General features: G+C 41.8%; 1 protein-coding gene across 1 annotated transcript; it reads right to left on the reverse strand.

The window, feature by feature from the left end:
• Positions 1-824: 824 nt before the first annotated feature.
• LOC139470103 (uncharacterized oxidoreductase YjmC-like) lies at positions 825-19,700 on the reverse strand. Its single transcript, XM_071252396.1, has 12 exons — positions 19,526-19,700; positions 16,179-16,286; positions 14,105-14,185; positions 12,476-12,537; positions 10,003-10,056; positions 9,222-9,320; positions 8,648-8,713; positions 8,152-8,221; positions 6,892-7,010; positions 4,288-4,383; positions 3,021-3,131; positions 825-1,446 (listed from the first exon to the last, which is right to left on the reverse strand). Exons 1-12 carry the CDS (start codon positions 19,689-19,691, stop codon positions 1,399-1,401), a joined length of 1,080 nt encoding a protein of 359 aa, XP_071108497.1. The 5' UTR covers positions 19,692-19,700; the 3' UTR covers positions 825-1,398.
• Between the last annotated feature and the right edge of the window lie 704 nt (positions 19,701-20,404).

Here is a 20,404-nt window from a genome sequence, read left to right on the forward strand (position 1 = left end):
ACGTGCGGTACAGAGACTAACATACTCTCACGACACGGTGATAATCACTAAATATATGCAAGATAACGCGCAATGAGTCATGTATTATTCTGATGCATTACCATACCGAACAAGCAATGAAAGAACAAGTCAATGATTTATTCTGTCACACATATTAACACACAGGTGCAAGTACATCCATTATCATGGAGATGAGACCATTTCATCATAAACCTCCTTTTTTACAAAAACACAATAAAAGTTGCAGCTAAGCATTAAATAGTTATTTCCAAAGACAGTAATGACTTCACGCACTGCAATTACATTGCCATCCTCGGTAATACGGGCCACGGGTGGCCCAGTCGTCAATGGTGAGTTGCGTCCCTTAGTGGTGCCAGAATCCGGTGCCTGTTGGTTTGAGTCCCAGATAAGCCCTGAGTCGAAACACCATAGGGCATGTTTTTCAAAGTTTCCGTCCAACTTTAAGCTAACACGTCGTTATATAACTGGAACACTTCAGAGCGGTGTCAAACCAAACTCACTCGGTAAATGAGTATATACAAGTTCCCAGTAGGCTTGCGACGGGTACTCGAGTACCCGCTAACGGGTCGGGTAGCTTAGGACTCGAGTCCAATTTTCAGGGCTCGAGTACCCGTTCAGGGGAGATAACTCTAATCGCCTTTCGTAACTCGTAAGTCACTTCAAAATGGACGACAAAGCGGACAAACGTTCAAATGTTTTAGGTAAGCCACGCAGGCATTTAATAAAAAACATAACACCTTAGAACAGATCAATAAATGTTTGATGATCTTTTATTCGCAAAAGCATTACAAACAAATGGGACAACAATGAACTACGGATACTCGAGTCCGGTTCGGGTATCCGTGTGCGAAATACGCTAGAGTCGGAGAGCGCACGTAAAATCTCCAATGTGAGTAAGTAAGTAAGGTTCGGGTATTGTCTACCGGGTACTCGAGTTTAGTTTTCGTACCCGGTCCCAACCCTAGTTCCCTGTCCGGTACAAACATGCTGAGTATATCCTTGTATGCCAACATGTCCAACTGTAGATACGCTGGATAAACTTCTTTTTGATATAATGGAATTTCATAATTATCAGAAAATATGTTAAACATTGTAACATTACATTTGAAATATTTCAGTTATATAAATTTTCAATTGGAAGCCATCTATGATAACGAATTCACAGCACCTTGGAATATTTTTGTTTTCATTGGGGAATTTCTTTTGTCATTTCTTATAAGTATCTTGATTAAATAGCACAAAAACATACAGCCCTGACGACATCAGAGCTGTGTGTGGAGATGATCATTATGAGTAGGGGCAGAGACAGGTAGGTGCGGTATGGTGGTAGGAAGTGTTCGTCTATATATCCAGAAGAACACGTCTTCATGATCAACATCAAAGTGGCTTCATTGGTGCGATGTTGAGGCTGGCTGCAAGGTCGTTCTGGAACAAAGAACTACAAGGTTGGTTGGTTTGTTGTTTAACGCCGCACTCAGCAATATTCCAGCTATATGACGGCGGTCTGTAAATAATCGAGTCTGGACCAGACAAACCAATGATTAATATCATGAGCATCGATCCACCCAATTGGGATCGATGACGTGCATCAACCAAGTCAGCGAGCCTGACCACCCGATCACGTTGGTCGCCTTTTACGACAAGCATAGTCGCCTTTTACGGCAAGCATGGGTTGCTGAAGACCTATTCTATCCCGGATCTTCATGGGTCTAGAACCACAAGGGATAAGCCCACAACACATTCACAGGATCCTCCTCATGTTCTGTTTGTTTTTACGGTGAATTTCTCATTCCAGAAGGGGCGGTCGGGTAGGAAATTTGAATTATCGAAATAAACATTTCTAAAACTTCTTAATATCAAATGGCACCAGTTCAGTATGCACTTTATACATAGACATGCAATGTTTGGCAAGGACATATTTAACAGTTTATTTGTTATACTCCATAAGTGAACCCACCCTATATCAAAACTTAAATTCAACTTGTTGCCATGGAAACATAAAAAATAAAAATTTATAAAAATTCCTAAAGAGCAAAAGGCACCAGTTCAGTATGTGCCTGGTAGACATGCAAAGTTTTGTAAGAAAGTATTTAACGGTTTCTGAGTTACGCTCCGGAAATGAACACCGCCCTTATAGAACCTAAGTCAAACTTGCTGCCATGGAAACGTAAAAAATTAAAATTCCTAAATTTCCTAAATAGCAAAAGGCACCAGTTCAGCATGAGTCTGACAGACATGCAAAGTTTCGTAGAGAAATATTTAACAGTTTCTGAGTTATGCCATGGAAACGATTTCGGGACGCACGCATACACGCAAACACGGACGCACGGACGGACGGACGGACGGAACCCATTTCAATATCCCCCGCCAACTTGACTGATTGTTAGTTTTGTCACTAGTTGGTACATAGACTAACATCTAGTCTCTGAAATGAACATATCGTACATAAAAAAACAGTTGTTCAGTTATCTTAATAAAAATATGATAAAAAGGAGCCTAGTGATTTTCTTCATTTTCAGATTTCCTGATACTGCAGTGATCTAGACTTGCCAAACATTATAGACTTGCATGGGCTGTATTTGATATATATTTGTATCAGGGTCTGTAAGACAGACTAGTTGATACACATCGGTAACCTCTCTCTTAACGTACATTCTTCTCTTAATGTTTCTTTGGTTCGCGTTTGTTTTGGAGGTGAGTATATACCGCTCAGATAGTGAATTACCCAGGATGCTTCGCGCGCCACAGCCCATTTTGTGAACCCATGCTGTGACAATAAGCGCGTTTCACATCAGTGAAGACATGCATTGCAGGCTGTTATATATATGTACGTTTTGCATGAGATTGCATTCTGTATAAACTGACGACAACAAAAGCAATTAGTGCAACATCAATCGTTATACATGTAGGTCAATAGTAATCATTACTAAATATATATTCATATTTTATATTAATAATTCAGACACATGGAAAATGAAAAACATTGATATAAAACTTACAGCATATTTGACCTGGTTTGGGTGATATGGTATTCCTCCGAGGGAGTCGCACTTGGCCATGTGTTTCCTTTCCGGGTCTCCCGGCACCAGCACCTCGCTCTCCCCTTCGGCCTGGCATAACATAGTATACCGTTATAACATGGTGACATAACATAGTATACCGTTATAACGTGCTGGCATAACATAGTATACCGTTATAACGTTCTGGCATAACATAGTATACCGTTATAACATGGTGGCATAACATAGTATACCGTTATAACATGGTGGCATAACATAGTATACCGTTATAACATGGTGACATGACATAGTATACCGTTATAACATGGTGGCATAACATAGTATACCGTTATAACATGGTGGCATAACATAGTATACCGTTTTAACATGGTGACATAACATAGTACACCGTTATAACGTTCTGCAATAACATAGTATACGGTTATAACGTTCTGGCATAACATAGTATACCGTTATAACATGGTGACATAACATAGTATACCGTTATAACATGGTGACATAACATAGTATACCGTTATAACATGGTGACATAACATAGTATACCGTTATAACATGGTGACATAACATAGTATACCGTTATAACATGGTGGCATAACATAGTATACCGTTATAACATGGTGACATAACATAGTATACCGTTATAACATGGTGACATAACATAGTATACCGTTATAACATGGTGACATAACATAGTATACCGTTATAACATGGTGACATAACATAGTATACCGTTATAACATGGTGGCATAACATAGTATACCGTTATAACATGGTGACATAACCTAGTACACCGTTATAACATGCTGCAATAACATAGTATACGGTTATAACGCACTGGTATTACATTGTATACCGCTATAACCTGCTGGCATAACATAGTATAATACCATTTTAACGTTCTGGCATAACATAGTATACCGTTATAACGTGCTGGCATAACATAGTATACCGTTATAACGTGCTGGCAGAACAAAGTATACTGTTATAACGTGCTGGCAGAACATAGTATACCGTTCTCGTGTTTTGGGCATATTTAGCTCGTTTCCAAAGGTCGAGATCGCGGGAATGCGAGACCGCGAGAATGTCCCTTACAGTATTCCATAGTTCTGTTCCCTGTATCCACAGTGATACAAGCATGGGTTGTTTGGGCCTTTTATGACCACAGTTGAGATGTACTAACGAATGTCCTATTACGTGTATGGTCTTCAATAGGACCTCATTTAAGGATCAAACAATAAATACGTACGGGTTGAAGTCCTCGACAGTGGTCTATCAGCTGACTCATGCGTCCCTCAAAGCCTGGGGCGAAGGCGCTGGGGTCAAGGGCGACGAAGCACTGACCCTGTAAAGTACATGAGGTCATTCATATATACATTTACTGCCTTATAGGGACACTACCTTCGGATAAATGTAACATTCACCTTATGTCATAACCCAATTTACTTGCAGTGCAGTTACTATGTATGCCAATCTAACGGTTAACGAATAAACCTTGACGGGAGATGTGCACATCTGGAGCGGAGAGCCCCTTTAAGGCAGATTGACAAGACATGTGTTACATCTGGTGTCATATTGACCGGTACTAACAGTAACGCCTGCCTGAAAATAAACTATGGTATACTGTGAACAAAAAGGTATATTTCAGAAAGCTGAACACACCTTCACATGGATCAACAGTGAATGCCAACCTGAACTCTGTAATGATGGACGCCTATTAGACCGACACTCGTTAAAACCGACGCTCGTTAACAGTATTCATGTTGATACGGACACTACGTAAACCGGATATTTGTTAATGAGGACACCTATTAAACCGGATACTTGTTAATGCGGACATGCGTTGAACCATATACTTGTTTATGGGACACTCGTTAAACTGTTTATTTGTTAGTGCGGACACTCGTTAAACCGGATACGTGTTAATGCGGGCATTCTTCAAACCGGATACTTGTTAATGCATACACTCGTTGAACCAGATGCTTGTTAATGCACACGATTGTACTTGGGGTGGTATCACGTTTATACATAAGCAGTCACCTACTAGACGTGACTAAGGTAACGGTATTGATTTATTCAATGAATAACATGTGACACCTGTTTCACATAATCTGCTGATGGCAAACTAGTTTCAGCGAAGGTCGTCTGCGGTCGTACGTGTATATGGAAAACAGCATGACGCCCTCCGCATGTCCCATGACCCTGGTAGTGACATTCCCTGACACCCGTGAAGATTCGGGGTAGAATAGGTCTTCAGCAACCCATGCTGGGCCTAAAAGGAGACTATGCTTGTCGTAAGAGGCGACTAACGGGATCGGGCGGTCAGGCTCGCTGACTTGGTTGATGCATGTCATCGTATCCCAGTAGCCTAGAGGGGCGGTCGGGTAGCCTAGTGGTCAAACAAACAAACTCAAACATTCCCTGAATAAGGTCGACCAATCGAGTATGAACGTTACAAGCTACTACGGGTCTAAAAGAGGTTTAATTATACTATGCAAATATTAAAGGACCATGTTCTGTTACACAGGGCGATTGATGTTTTTATCGTTTCACTCTTTTCTGTACACAGGATCCGGTACAAGCTCCCAGCCAATGCATGCTTCTCGACAACACTTCTAATATAGACTGGTTCCCGACTGTCAGAGCGCTGTTGTACTTTTATATATGGTATTTGTGAATGGTCTGTTTTAATGAACGCCGTAGTCGTCGCACACTCCGCCAGGTTATATGCCTATGTTCATAATTATTGTCACCCCCTGCATATACAGTAAACTACGGTTATAACGAACACGCTTATAACGAACTGACGGATATAACGAACTTACTTTTTTGGTCCCGACTATTTGCTGTAGTTATGCTGTATGTATGCTTATAACGAACTGCAGTTATAACGAACTAAAATTAGTAGTCCCTTTGAGTTCGTTATAACCGTAGTTTACTGTAAAATTAGTAGTCCCTTTGAGTTCGTTATAACCGTAGTTTACTGTATGGTGTTAGTATAGGGGTGACTATAATTATGAGCAAATGTACAGATTAATATTGCTCTTATCAGTTAGAACTGTCAGAAAACTTTAACCTCTGACATGGATCCTTTTACACACGAAAAAACGAATTTCTGACATAACGAACTGACTTCAATGTCAGCCGGTGTTTGAGGCACATCCGTCAGGAATCTGTTCAGAGATATGATTTACACACATGTGGAAGACCCGTGGCTTAAAATAACCCGTCCTTGGTTAAATTGTCCGGGATAACGACTTTCCGGATAAACCCAAAGCATAGTTTATCAACGTCCCATCAATTTTATGTAGATTTCCTCAATTTCGTATTATTGAGTGAGTGAGTGAGTGAGTTTGGTTTTACGCCGCTTTTAGCAATATTCCAGCAATATCACGGCGGGGGACACCAGAAATGGGCTTCACACATTGTACTCGTATTATTGACGAATTCTCACTGTGTGCTCCTCAAAAGACAGATTAACTGTAGACACTTGAAACAATTGGGTGTTTTTAACTTCTTCTGGGTAGTATGTTATGCTAGTGCAGAAACTAGGGGCGCGGGTGGCCCAGTCGTCTAAGGCGCCGCGATTCGCTGTGCAGAGTTGCGTCCCTTGGGCACGCCAGAAACCTATAGTTTGGGGTTCGAATCCCGGTTCGCCCCGATCATGTTTCAGGTTTGTCAGCACCATACCCGTGCTCGTGGGTTTCATCGAAGTGGTAAACGTATGAGACCTGAATCACTTCGGGCTTTCCTCCCACATTAAGCTGACACGTCGTGATATAACTGGAATACTGTTAAAAGCGGCGTTAAACCCAACTCTCTCAATCACTCACTCACTAGTGCAGAGTCTCACCAGGTTCGCTTCTCTGTCCGTTGTTTTCCACGTTCTGACGTTTGGGCCAAAGGCGCATCCTCCCAGAATGCCACAGAACAACTCCACCATCATGGACAGACCGTATCCCTTGTAGCCACCTGGAGACAGGGACCACATTATATATCTCCCCATCTACAACAGCCCGTAACCCTTGAAGCCACCTGGAGACAGGGACCACATTATATATCTCCCCATCTACAACAGCCCGTAACCCTAGAAGCCACCTGGAGACAGGGACCACAGTATATATATCCCTATCGACCACATCCCGTAACCCCGTAGCCACATTGAGACAAGGACCACATTATATATCTCCCTATCGACCACATCCCGTAACCCCGTAGCCACATGGAGACAAGGACCACATTATATATCTCCCTATCTACCACATCCCGTAACCCCGTAGCCACATGGAGACAAGGACCACATTATATATCTCCCTATCTACCACATCCCGTGACCCCGTAGGCTGCGTATAAACCATGCTTACTCGCTCCAAACGGAAATTGGCCTATTTTCTAAAACAAAAGAAGCTTGTACCAGAGACCACATGGTTGGCGCGAGATACCACGAGATTATCATTGTGTCGCAGGCAACATATGCGAGATACCACGCGATAAACAATATGTCGCAGGCAACATCCGCTTGATACCACGAGATTATCAATGTGTCGCAGGCAACATTTGTGAGATACCACGAGATTATCCGTGTGTCGCAGGCAACATTTGTGAGATACCACGAGATTATCAATGTGTCGCAGGCAACATCCACGAGATACCACGAGATTATCCGTGTGTTGCATGCAACATTTGTGAGATACCACGAGATTATCAATGTGTCGCAGGCAACATCCGCGAGATACCACGAGATTATCCGTGTGTTGCATGCAACATCCGCGAGATACCACGATATTGTCCGCGTGTCGATTGCAATATCCGCGAGATACCACGAGATTACCCAAGTGTCGCAGGCAATATCCGTGAGATACCACGAGATACACCACGTGTCGCAGGCAACATTCGCGAGATGCCACGATATTATCCGCGTGTCGATTGCAACGTCTGCGAGATACCACGAGATTACCCAAGTGTCGCAGGCAACATTCGCGAGATACCACGAGATTATCGACGTGTTAGGGGCAACATCCGCGAGATACTACGACATTACCCAAGTGTGAAGGGCAACATCCGGGAGATACCTTAGATGACCACGTGTTCTGATTGGCTGAAGCATACTTACTACACTCCTCCGGCCCTCCCAGTGGCATCAGGCCACCATTATCTACAATCTCAGCAGGATTAGAGCACGGCTGAAAATGACATACTTGACGTGAGTCAAAAACAGGTTACTTGTACAAATATGACAAGAGAGGTGTTCACGCTGTAACTATATATACAACCCACACACCGAGGCATCAGTATTCAATATATTTGTGTGTACTGATCAGTATTCGACTCTAACAGATCATGGAACACGTGATCAACTTCTTTATGAGGTTTGGTTGTGTACTTCCCAAGGAGTTGAGAATATGAAATATAAATGATCCTGCGACCGGATCTAACACATTTTCATCATGTTCGTCTGTGGCTTTGACCATAATTAAAAGCCTATTATTATTATTATTAACACGAGATTGCTCTGATTAAAATATCAGATGTAACTTAAGGACTGTACAAAGCGTCGTTTATTTCAATCACAGCTTACTGACTACTAAGACTTGCTTAAGATCTCCTACCTTTCCGTCTCTATCAGTTCCCCAGCCGATCGGCGCTTCGATGCCCTTCCTGTCGTTCAGCTCAATCTACGAATTTATATCACAAAGAAAAACGTTATCATTTGGCACATGCATTAATTCCAAATCCACTTATCTGCTTACCCAACCCAATTTTTATCATATGTATTTACCCAGCAGTAAATGTCTACCTAGTCACACGAGCGACAATGTCACAGTTGCGCATATGACAAAATGACAATGTCGTAACCTATTTAGTCATTAGGACCCAGACCAGCACAAAGCAACATAACGGGACCGCCTCTGTGGTCTAGCGGGTAGACCGTTTGCCCAGAGAGCAGGATGCCGGTAGCACAATCCCCGGCCGCGTCATACCAAAAGACATAAATATGGTACTTGTTGTTACCCTGCCTGGCTCTCGGCATTAACGGGATAAAACAAGGACTGGTCGTCTTGGAGTCAGTATATTGTGTCTGGGTGTCCCCCCCCCCCCAACACACACACACACACACACACACACACACACACACCCCGGATCATCTGAGCAACGTAATCAACCAAAACACCATGTCAATACCTTGCCGAGGGCTACCGCCGTCGTGGCCATATCGAGCACGTAGCTGTCGCCGTTGTTAGCGGGGGCTGCCACACTGATTGGGTTGGTTCCGAGCGTCCGCTGTGACACATAACAAGTCTTAGTTTGATAAAAGCGGTATTGTGGATTCCCCATATGAGTTTGATTCTTCGTTTAAGTACACCATGTGTGAAGCCAACTCAAGGGGTCCACGGATACAACGAACACGGATAAAGCAAACAAACGGATACAACGAACTGTTATCTCCTATATTATATCACATAAAATTCACGTATATAACACATTCTCCAAAGCGAACCAACGGAGACAGCGCACTGACATCTGATCACCGACAAGCCCATCTACCACTTATTATTGACGTGTATAACGAACTGAGAAACTCACTCAGTGTCAAGTGTCACTGACAATTGACTGTAGCTAAAAATGACTTAATACTTCATCTCATCCCGTTTTATTACAATATAGATCTTGATTATCGATCACATCGTCTTGACTGCTCGCCGCCATTTTGTTTGAAGGAAATGTTGTTGAAATCAAAGTGGATTCTGATTGGTCAATAGGAGGGACACAGAAGGGACATAACTCGTTATACGATCGTAATACGATCGAGCCACGAAGTTCCAGCGAAGTTCGGCAAGGGTGGAAACTGGACTTCAGTCAACACATTTGCCTCGGGAAGATGGGCTAATAGTTGCCCAATGATAAAATAGGGCGAAAGAGGCGAAATTTACACACAAAACTTTATAATGAGAGTCCTACTTACATCTTTGGCTCGAGTCGGTACCAACAATGGTGAAGTGTTTGTGAAGGCCATTCCCTGTGAATACAACGGTGAAGTATTTGTGAAGTCAATTCCTTGTGAATACATGGGGACAACATGGCAACGATGACGTTTACCCTTCAAAATGTACAGTAAAGTACGGTTATAACGAAATCAAAGGGACTACTAATTTTAGTTCGTTATAATCGTAGTTCGTTATAAGCATATAAACAGCACACCCACAGCAAATAGTCGGGACCAAAAAAAGGAAGTTCGTTACATCCGTCAGTTCGTTATAAGCGTGTTCGTTATAACCGTAGTTTACTGCCATGGAGATCCGGACTATCACGTTTGGATAACATAACTGTGTCACAAAGACTCCCCATTGTTACAATGAAACGGCGTGAGACCAGACGGAAGACTTTTTACAATTCGTAGCGTCTCAGATGAGTGCTGTCAAGTTATACATCTCACGCTGCAACTTATGCGCATTATCTTTCATCATAGATAAAACGACGTGGAACCACGATGCAATGATACGCTCTCAACGATAATCACGAAACTGTATCTGCATTCCTCAGTGTCAGTCTTTTAATAATGGGGTCATTCTTGCATCGGCAAGACCCGTGAAGATCTGGGGTAGCCCATGCTTGTCGTAAAAGGCGACTAACGGGATCGGGTGGTCAGGCTCGCTGACTGGGGTGATGCATGTTATTGTATCCCAATTGCGTGGATTGATGCCCATGATGTCAATCACTGGATTGTCTGGTCCACGTTCGATTATTTACAGACTGTCGTCATACAGCTGGAATATTACTGAGTGCGGCGTTCAAGAAACAAACAAAATCTTGCATGGGCAAACAAATCATATCTTTTGAATGTTCGCCAACAACAGGACCCCGAGTTCCAATATCCGCCAATCTTAACACTGTCGTATAGAAAGCGAGCACACATTACACCCCAGTGAGTGAATGTTGTTTTATGCGTTGTGGCACGTGGTCATGTGCAAAGGGCACAGCTCACAAATAAGGTGCAGTTCAGTAACGTGTTCGAGTAGTTGTATACAGTAAACTACGGTTATAACGAACACGCTTATAACGAACTGACGGATATAACGAACTTACTTTTTTGGTCCCGACTATTTGCTGTAGTTATGCTGTTTATATGCTTATAAGGAACTACGGTTATAACGAACTAAAATTAGTAGTCCCTTTGAGTTCGTTATAACCGTACTTTACTGTAGTTGTATTGATTCTACGCCTTGACCTACACTGAAGAAAAAGGAGCGTGTGATGTCTCCTTTGTTCCAAAGTGACTTTGTTCGAAATACGTCATTGCAGACCCAGCAATGAATGGGTACCCGGCAGAGGGAAGATGACTGTTAACATTCTAGCGCCTCACAGACAGCTGGGGCTGCGTTCTCTCAAGGGAGCTTAGAAAGAAAATCAAGTGCACACTGATCCACCGACATGGGTGGCAGTGCTTTAATCATGCTCCAACGGATGGATTACAGCGCACAGACAAATATGTATCGTTTTTTATGATTATTATTATGATAATGATTAGTATTATTATAGCGCCGCAGTCAGCTACATAGCAGCTATGTCACGGCGACCTGTGAATAATCCAGTCTGGATTTGTAACAAGAGCCATTGAAATCGACCAACACAATCGGGACGTGACGACCTTACCGAGGCGAAGAGATTTACTACCCGATTCATACAGCGTTGCCATTCATAACAGCGCGCTGGGATTTACCCTAGCCCAGGTCCCCGCGTTGAATGAACACTTGGAAGGATAGCTGTGATAGGGACTCTATTTTACAGAATAATGCTCGTGAATTGTTAAAAAATACATAAATTGGCTTCTTATTACGCGGTATCCTCTACACCTAAGTGTGCTCAAAAGTATAAATATTTAATAGTCAAGTGAAAAAACAGGTATGTCTTTTCCTGTTTCTAGAACTGGTTGAGTGTAGAAAGTGATCTCAAATCTGCAGGTAAATTAATTTCAGCAGCCAACAGACCTCGCTCCGAATGTACAGATCGAGCCGCACTTCAGGCACCCCAAGTAACCGAAGGGGCAATAATTGTTTACTTGATATACTAAGTAATTGGTGAGTGAGTCAGTTGGGTTTTAACGTCGCTTTTAACATTATTCCAGTTTTTTCACGGCGTGTCAGCTTAATGTTGGAGGAAAGCCCGAAGTGATGCAGGTCTCAGACGTTGATCACTTAGGTGAAACCCACGAGCATGGTAAGAAATCGTAGAATGCCAGAATGCCATTCATACAGTTAATGCCAATCAAACAGTTAATGCCAATCAAACAGATGATGCCAATCAAACAGTAAATGCCAATCAAACAGCCACCAGCACGGGTATGGGAAAAGAAATACTCGTCTTAACACGACACGGCAGCTGGGCGACTGTCCGCATCCCGATAGCTATCGTTTTGTAAAAATAGCAGTGTAACTTGCCACTAAACCTTGTTCCATGGCCCGCATTGAATACCAGCCAGCGATGCCAAAATGGTTGGAACCTGGGGAGAGAAGGCGAGAATATTTATATGTATTGGAAACGACCTGACTAATGTTAATTTACTGATGATGGCATATTTTCTATGGTATATATCTCATACACATATGACATACTGGAAAAACATATTTATTACTTTCCCGTGAAGAGATCACCCGTTTAATAAACATACAGCTTTATTACACATTGTGTAATACCAAAACGCGTGCTTATGTACTCTCGGAACACGTTTCACGAACAAATATTGAAAGCTCTCAACATCCCTTAGTTTATTCAACGACATTGCGTGTGGAGTTGATAGATTCATGAGAGGAGCTTATGCACACTCGATGACCCCAGCAACCTTGTTGCTAGGCTGACGTCACATGGCATTGTTTCGCCAATGGATCTTGCAACAAAATTCCACAAATTGTGTCATCGGGTATTGTGACGTGATTGTAAACTTTGAGGTGCAAGGCCCCGTTCCACAAGGCAATCGTACTCTAGCGCAACGACAGTCGTTGGTCAACGTTAAAGTATATGAGTTGTGCTCCGATAATTTTGTGGAACGGACGCCTGAACACTAAAGGTGGGCCGTTGTATGGTATTAAGTTCATACGTTTCAACTTTTGAAGTCGTGTTTGAAGTATTATTGTGTTAAACTCAATTTGATTATGCCGTGGATCGTGTTGGTGTCAGCGTATTCACACAACAGTGTAATTCTAAAAAGTTAACGTTATAAATGGCAAGTAATAAATAAAATACTAAACTCGCTCTCGTGTAAAACCAATTTTATGAAACTCGTGAATAGTTGTGGTATCTTTCGCTCGTCAGATACCACAACTATTCACTCGCTTCATAAAATTGGTATTACACGGGACCTCGTTTAGTATTCTATATTTATCATACCTCCATGTCAGAATTATGAGATCTGATTGCTCCACATGACAAACGTGTTATAAATAAACATATGAGTTACTTTGATTATTCAAATCATGTGTTTTACGTGCATGTACACACGTGGGAACGTGCTGTTCCATATTACCGTTCGAGCGTGGTAATACAACACAATATGTCCAGAAATGGATTGAGGACTAACAGTTTGCTGTGGACAGGGACAACATTTCTTCCCTCGAATAGTCGTAATGTAACGCTTGGATATATTCTTCAGAACATTTGCAGTGTGTCTAAATATACACCACGGTACCATATACTAATCGATAACAGAGTTAAAGCAATTTTATAATTGTATCTACACAGTTACAAGAGTGAGTGAGTGAGTATGGTTTTACGCCGCTTTTAGCAATATTACAGCAATATCACGGCGGGGGACACCAGAAATGGGCTTCACACATTGTACCCATGTCGGGAATCGAACCCGGGTATTCGGCGTGACGAGCGAACGCTTTAACCACTAGGCTACCCGACCGCCGCCCGGACCCTCAAGAAAACAAGGAGATAGTGTAATGATTTAAAAAATATGCTCAATACAATTCCTCTGACACATTGTCATCAGGTGTGGACTCGCACTCGAGTCTGATGTGACAATGATGTGACAATGGTATATTGGAAAAATCTGTTCCATTTCTTACCCTTCGCCACAACCCATCCTATACCTGCGTCCTTCGCCTTTTGGATAGCTAGGTCTATACAAAACCGCCCTACAACCGGACCTGTAGATAAAGCAAAGCAAAGGGAAGTTATTGCATATGTTACAAGTTGGAGGGAAACTTTCTGTATATCAATGTTACATTGTATATCCGTATATGAATGTAACATTGTATACCTGACCGATGTTACATTGCATATCTGTATTTCAATGTTACATTGTATATCTGTATATCAATGTTACATTGACTACCTGTTTATCAATGTTACATTGCATATCTGTATTTCAATGTTGCATTGTATATCTGTATATCAATGTTACATTGTATATCTGACCAATGTTACATTGTATATTTGTATATCAATGTTACATAGCATATCTGTATATCAGTGTTACATTGTATATCTGACCAATGTTACATTGTATATCAATGTTACATTGTATATCTGTATATCAATGTTGCATTGCATATCTGTATATTAATGATACATAGCCGCTTTTAACAGTATTCCAGTTATATCACGGCGTGTCAGCTTAATGTGGGAGGAAAGCCCGAAGTGATGCAGGTCCCAGACGTTTACCACTTCGGTGAAACCCACGAGCACGGGTATGGTGCTGACAAACCTAGAAACATAATCGGGGCGAACCGGGATTCGAACCCACAATCATAGGTTTCTGGCGTGTCCAAGGGACGCAACTCTGCACAACGAATCGGGGCGCCTTAGACGACTGGGTCACCCGTGCCCCCTCCTTTTATGTCGAGCTTTTTCCAGCAGCTCAAGCATTTGGTGATTCACATTTCACAACTGTTGAGGTGCAATCGAGCATGCTCTTTCCAAAAAGAGTGGCGTGCGACTCTTGCCCAAGCGTTGTTTGATCAACGTTACAAAATTCATGGCCTCAGTAATGCTTTCAAAATGTTATGGTGGACATATGGAGGACAATTTGACGTATCAGTGACAAACATGTCAGACGGAATTTCTTATTTTGTCTTGTAGCATATGTTCCCGTGTTTCTTCAGGCGAACAATTGACTTGCTTTTGCATGTGTTTGTAACGCATGCCACCAATGAGGCAGGATACGCTTACCTTTTCGCAAACACCTGGTATCATCACCATGTGATAGTGATTCATAAACACGTTCATGCTTTATAGTCGGAATCGTACAATGGACTCCACTTTTAGTACAGATTTCTTATGAATATGGAAAATATTTAGTCGCTTTTATTTATTGAATCATATAACAAGTGAGTGAGTGAGCATGGTTTTACGCCGCTTTTAGCAATATTTCAGCAATATCACGGCGGGGGACACCAGAAATGGGCTTCACACATTGTACCCATTAACCACTAGGCTACCCGACCGCTCCGAATCATACAACAAAGATACATTCTGATATTAAGGGTTGGTAGGGGACGGGCCGTGATAGATACTATTAAAGCAATTTAACGAACACCCACAACTGGAAGGCTGGATTTTGCCACCACACATGGAAAACTAACTGTAGTCATATCTGCATAGAAAAATCCTTATAAGTGACAACGAGCTCCTCTTTGGTACCTTAACCATTTGATTGTAGCTGCCAAGAGATTTATCTTTGTCCAGTGTATTAAGAATGAAAATGCTGACTTTGTTGCTTTTAAGAACACAATAAGAAGTATCTATGACGTTGAATATCATATTGCACGTAGAAATAACGACTTCTCTGCCTTTAATAGAAAATGGGCTTTGTTTACTCAAACTGCAAAATAACGTATTCACTTGATGTTTGCAACATAATTTGATGTACCATAAATACCGCATCTTCTTAATTGTATACATAAATATGCCTTCATCTGTACCATGATGTGGAATATGCCCTAGGCCTCCTCTGTACCATATCCTTTTGAGAAGTACCTGTATTCATAAAGCTGTATTGCTTTTCGAGTGCATATGTATCCTGTGTATATGACTGAAGAAAAAATTATATAAAAAAACAAAACTGTAGTCATATAAATAAAATCGGGCGTTGTTTAACTTTGAGTTGAAGATCATGTAATTATTCCACAAGTACGTTACCCAGCAAGTTGTTGCCGTTGACGAATGCTGTTGCCGCCGTCTCCTTGACGATTTCCGGACTCTTGTCTGTGACTGTCATTGTCGACTGCACATCACGAACATACATGTCTGCAGGTTCAAGAAACATGTTGATAATCAAGACCTTGATGCTGTTTAAATAACACATAAACGTTGAGTAAGTGAGTTGGGTTTAACGCCGCTTCAAACAGTCTTTACTGGGTGACCAACTCGTGTTATTCCGGTACAAGCCGAAGAGCGACTCGTGCCCCTCTCGTGCGACCGGGTTCCGTCTAAGCGCAAGAGCGCATAGTTAAAAGAATTGTCAACTCGTAGCGTAATGATTCACGTGCTCATGTATTTCCCCATATTCTATGCGTTTTGGGTGCAATTTAAAACACATCGGGGCATGTGGTATTATACTGTATGATTCAAATGTATCTTGGGTAGATACTTAGAAGCAAGATATATATAAAATCAAAAATTATTCCCGAGGGACTCTTTGACCGAAGAACTTGAAGTCATACGTGCATTCTGATTGGTTTGTCGTATTTTTCGCACATTACATTCATCGACAGGGGAAGAGTCTTCTTGCAGGTTACGGAAAGGTGCGAGATCAAATGAGCATAGATCGGTAAGACTCAATCGCATCAGAGCCATTTCGAAATAACTGGGGCACTGTTGATGGAAATAGCTACAAGATGACTTTAATGTTCGTGTTGCACGTGCGAGATTGAAAAGACACCGTTTTAGCGCAATCAAATCATGACGGCAGTCGAAGTATCCTAGCTTCGTCTTGACGGCTGTTTCGAAAACAAATCTTGCATTTGATAAATTCCAGTGTTATCATAATTAACCAGATATCAGCTTTTTATGAGATTAAACGACAGATAAGACGCAACTTTCTAGGGTCGCCTGATTTCCAAGTACAATTTGAATTTAATTTCATCTTAATTAATAAGGACTAAAATATCAAGGTAGCTCAAAGGGTCCATTTTCAGCCCAGTGAGTGAGTGAGTGAGTTTATTCGCCACTTATCGATATTCCAGCAATATCAGGGCGGGGGACATCAGAACCCATCAGTACTCACGTAGAGAGCCGAACCCGGGTCTGCGGCGTGACGAGCGAACACTTTAACTACTGGGCTGAGACCTATTCAAAATCTCAGTTCATCTCTTCGAAGAAATAAAAGCAGACTTTTGACTTTAGTTTTTCAAAAGGAATTGATAAAATAACCCTATTTGCAGATATATTTAATTCCATTGCAACATGTTGCAAGTTTTCACTCCTTGGACTCAACCAAGTCATTTCTTCCAAATCAACACATCTTTCATCTACTTCTGTTGTAGGAGTCACAGGTTATAGAAATAATGACAAAAAGCGACTAAATAATACTTTTCACAAATACCTTTGATGGTTTAAAATATCTGTCCAGTAACAGTGATGCCGAATCAGAATGTCTATCTCTCGTCTCTACCCCGAAATTCGACTTGACTGAACTTAACCTAACGCTGTTACTCGTCACTGTTGCCACATTAGTCACTGGCAGCGATATTTTCAAATTGCATGAACCCTGAGGTCAAGGCCGATCCTTAAGTTTGTTATACTGATGATTTACTGGTAGAAATAAGCCTGCTAGCACAACCTCATTGCAAACGGAATGCACGAATACGTTTCAGCTGGAAGCTGGACTCTAGTCTTCATTGTTCGACACGAGACAGAGTCAGGGTAATTTTTGTGACCAATTATTGCGGCCCCGACACAGTGGTGAGTGCGTGGTTTCATCATGTTTTGTTTGTTCTGATATCGAAGGTGACCGCCTCCGTGGTCTAATGGTTGAGCGTCCGCCCGGAGAGCGGAAGGTCCGGGGTTCGATCCCCAGCCGCGTCATACAAAAAGACGTTAAAAGATGGTACTTGTTGTTACCCTGTCTGGCGCTCGGCATTAAGGGGCTAATACAAGGACTCGTCGGCTCGTGTCTGAGTGGGGTATTCATGTTAAACTGCGGCATGATATCTCAGTGTGCTAGCACTATAAATCGGCATCAGTCCGGACTAGTACAAGCAGCCACACACACATACACGCGCATGCACGTCACTATATAAGTGCAATAATCTTGGACGCGACGTTAAACCTCACCTCACCTCACCTCACCTGATATCGAAGGTACACAGTTCTGTCCTGATCGTTAAATGCATCGATGCGTGGGCTATCTATAGATCGATGTTTTCACCGCAAGGTTTTTGTGTAAAAAAGTGTATTTAGAGGTATCGAATGGAATTAGATACCTGATTTTGACAAATCAGAATCAAGCATTCTTCTGTGTCATAGTAGAATGCGTGTTGAGTGTTGGACACAGACAGCTGTCACTGTTTCTGATGAGGAATATTGATTTGCAGTGCGTGAAAGAAGTGATGCATCACCTAGCATATACGCATATAAATAATTCACTAATTCAACTACTGGGATTTTCTATTGAGATTAAATATTCTTTTCACGAATTTTCGGGAATACATTGTAATTTACTTTTTTTTCTCGATAAAATTGTGATGAAATGACAGGATGACGGGTGTCATTAACAACGACAGTGAAAATTTATCACGGGATGGGGTTGGGCCATGTGAAAAAGAACAGTTCTTATTTTTTAAATAAAAAAGGTATAGATTTAGCACATTATGTAGGGACTGGTAATTCTTTATGGGAGAGTGAGGTTGAGGTATTCATGACCACATGTTGCATAAGATAGTGAGTGAATATTGCTTAACGCTGCATCAGCAAGGTTGCAGCTATTTGCGGCGAGTGCATAAAATAGGGTCAGTTCAGTTAAACAAACCTAAGACCCCCGCCCTCCCTCCCCCCGACACACACACACATCCACGCATTATAAAACATTTCATAAGCCTGTTACATAAAGGTCGAATATTATTAACCTACGGAAGAGTCCATTAAGTCCAAACTGAAGGAACAGTTTCGATAGTTTTGCTGTATTACACAATATTTGTTTACCTCATGAACATACTGATGCACGTTTGTGTTTAGAATTTGATACTCTGCATCAAATAACCCTTGCGAAGGATGTCGAGGGTAAAAGTTCATTGCAAGCGTCCTTCGAACAAAACTAAGACTGATTACTTACAATACTTAATTCATGCTAAACAGTTACGATGACAACGTGTTGCAGAAGTAATCGTATTGGCAACATAATCACCAAAATACATACATTCTACTGATGTTTCATCATGTATTATTGAAAATTTCTTTTACAAGTCTTTTCAAGTTACAATCGAATACCGCCGATCAACGAAAAACAACATTTTCACCAACTTCGTATTATCGAATTACACACTCACCAAGTCTGTTGAGTCCGTGACTATAGTGACCTCTGTAGTCTGCTGCCACGAGCAGGTCAGCCAGTGCACGCGCATCATCTTGACGTGTGCCCACGGCTGTCATGCAGCGAACAACAAATTCATGAAACTCTTCGCGCGGTATGAGGCTATTGACTTGCTCGGCCATTGTGTATAGATCTCTGCCGTATGCGACTGGCACAGTTCACAACTGGATCGTGCGTGTCATTTTAAAGGCGCAATGTCGCTTTGATAAATGTTTTGTAATGATCGTAATATATTTAACAGTCAACAGATTCTGACCTTCGGTTTTCAGCACACACCATTTACTCTTTGGTGTAACGGATATGAAACGACTAACAAGCCTTATAATAAGCGCATGGGTGGCCTTAAATTTGGTGGCGGTTAAATTTGCTGTGCGGAATTGCGTCCCTTGGGCACGCCAGAAATCTATGATCTTTGGTTGGAATCCCGGTTCGCCCCGATTATGTTTCTAGGTTTGTCAGCACCATACCCGTGCTCGTGGTTTTCACCAAAGTGGTAAACGTCTGGGACATGCATCACTTCGGGCTTTCCTCCCACATTAAGCTGACACGCCGTGGTATAACTGGAATACTGTTAAAAGCAGCGTTAAACCACACTCACTCACTAGATTTTATATACATGTATGCAACGTCGCCCAATTGCAATAAAGAAGTTGCTCATCCATAACAATTGTGTCTTAGTTACCATTCCAACTTCTAAATGCCACTCAGAGAAGACCACATACATATTCTATAGTAGTATAAGTAATGGGGGTTCTGCCGCGAGTATCCGAATAGTATCGTGTTTTAATGCTTTCTTTTGCAACCTACGAGAAATGAATTTTATCGTTATTCCTGC

This window comes from Haliotis cracherodii, unplaced genomic scaffold, assembly GCF_022045235.1.
Source record: "Haliotis cracherodii isolate W230 unplaced genomic scaffold, xgHalCrac1.p SCAF_20, whole genome shotgun sequence".
Taxonomy (NCBI): domain Eukaryota; kingdom Metazoa; phylum Mollusca; class Gastropoda; order Lepetellida; family Haliotidae; genus Haliotis; species Haliotis cracherodii.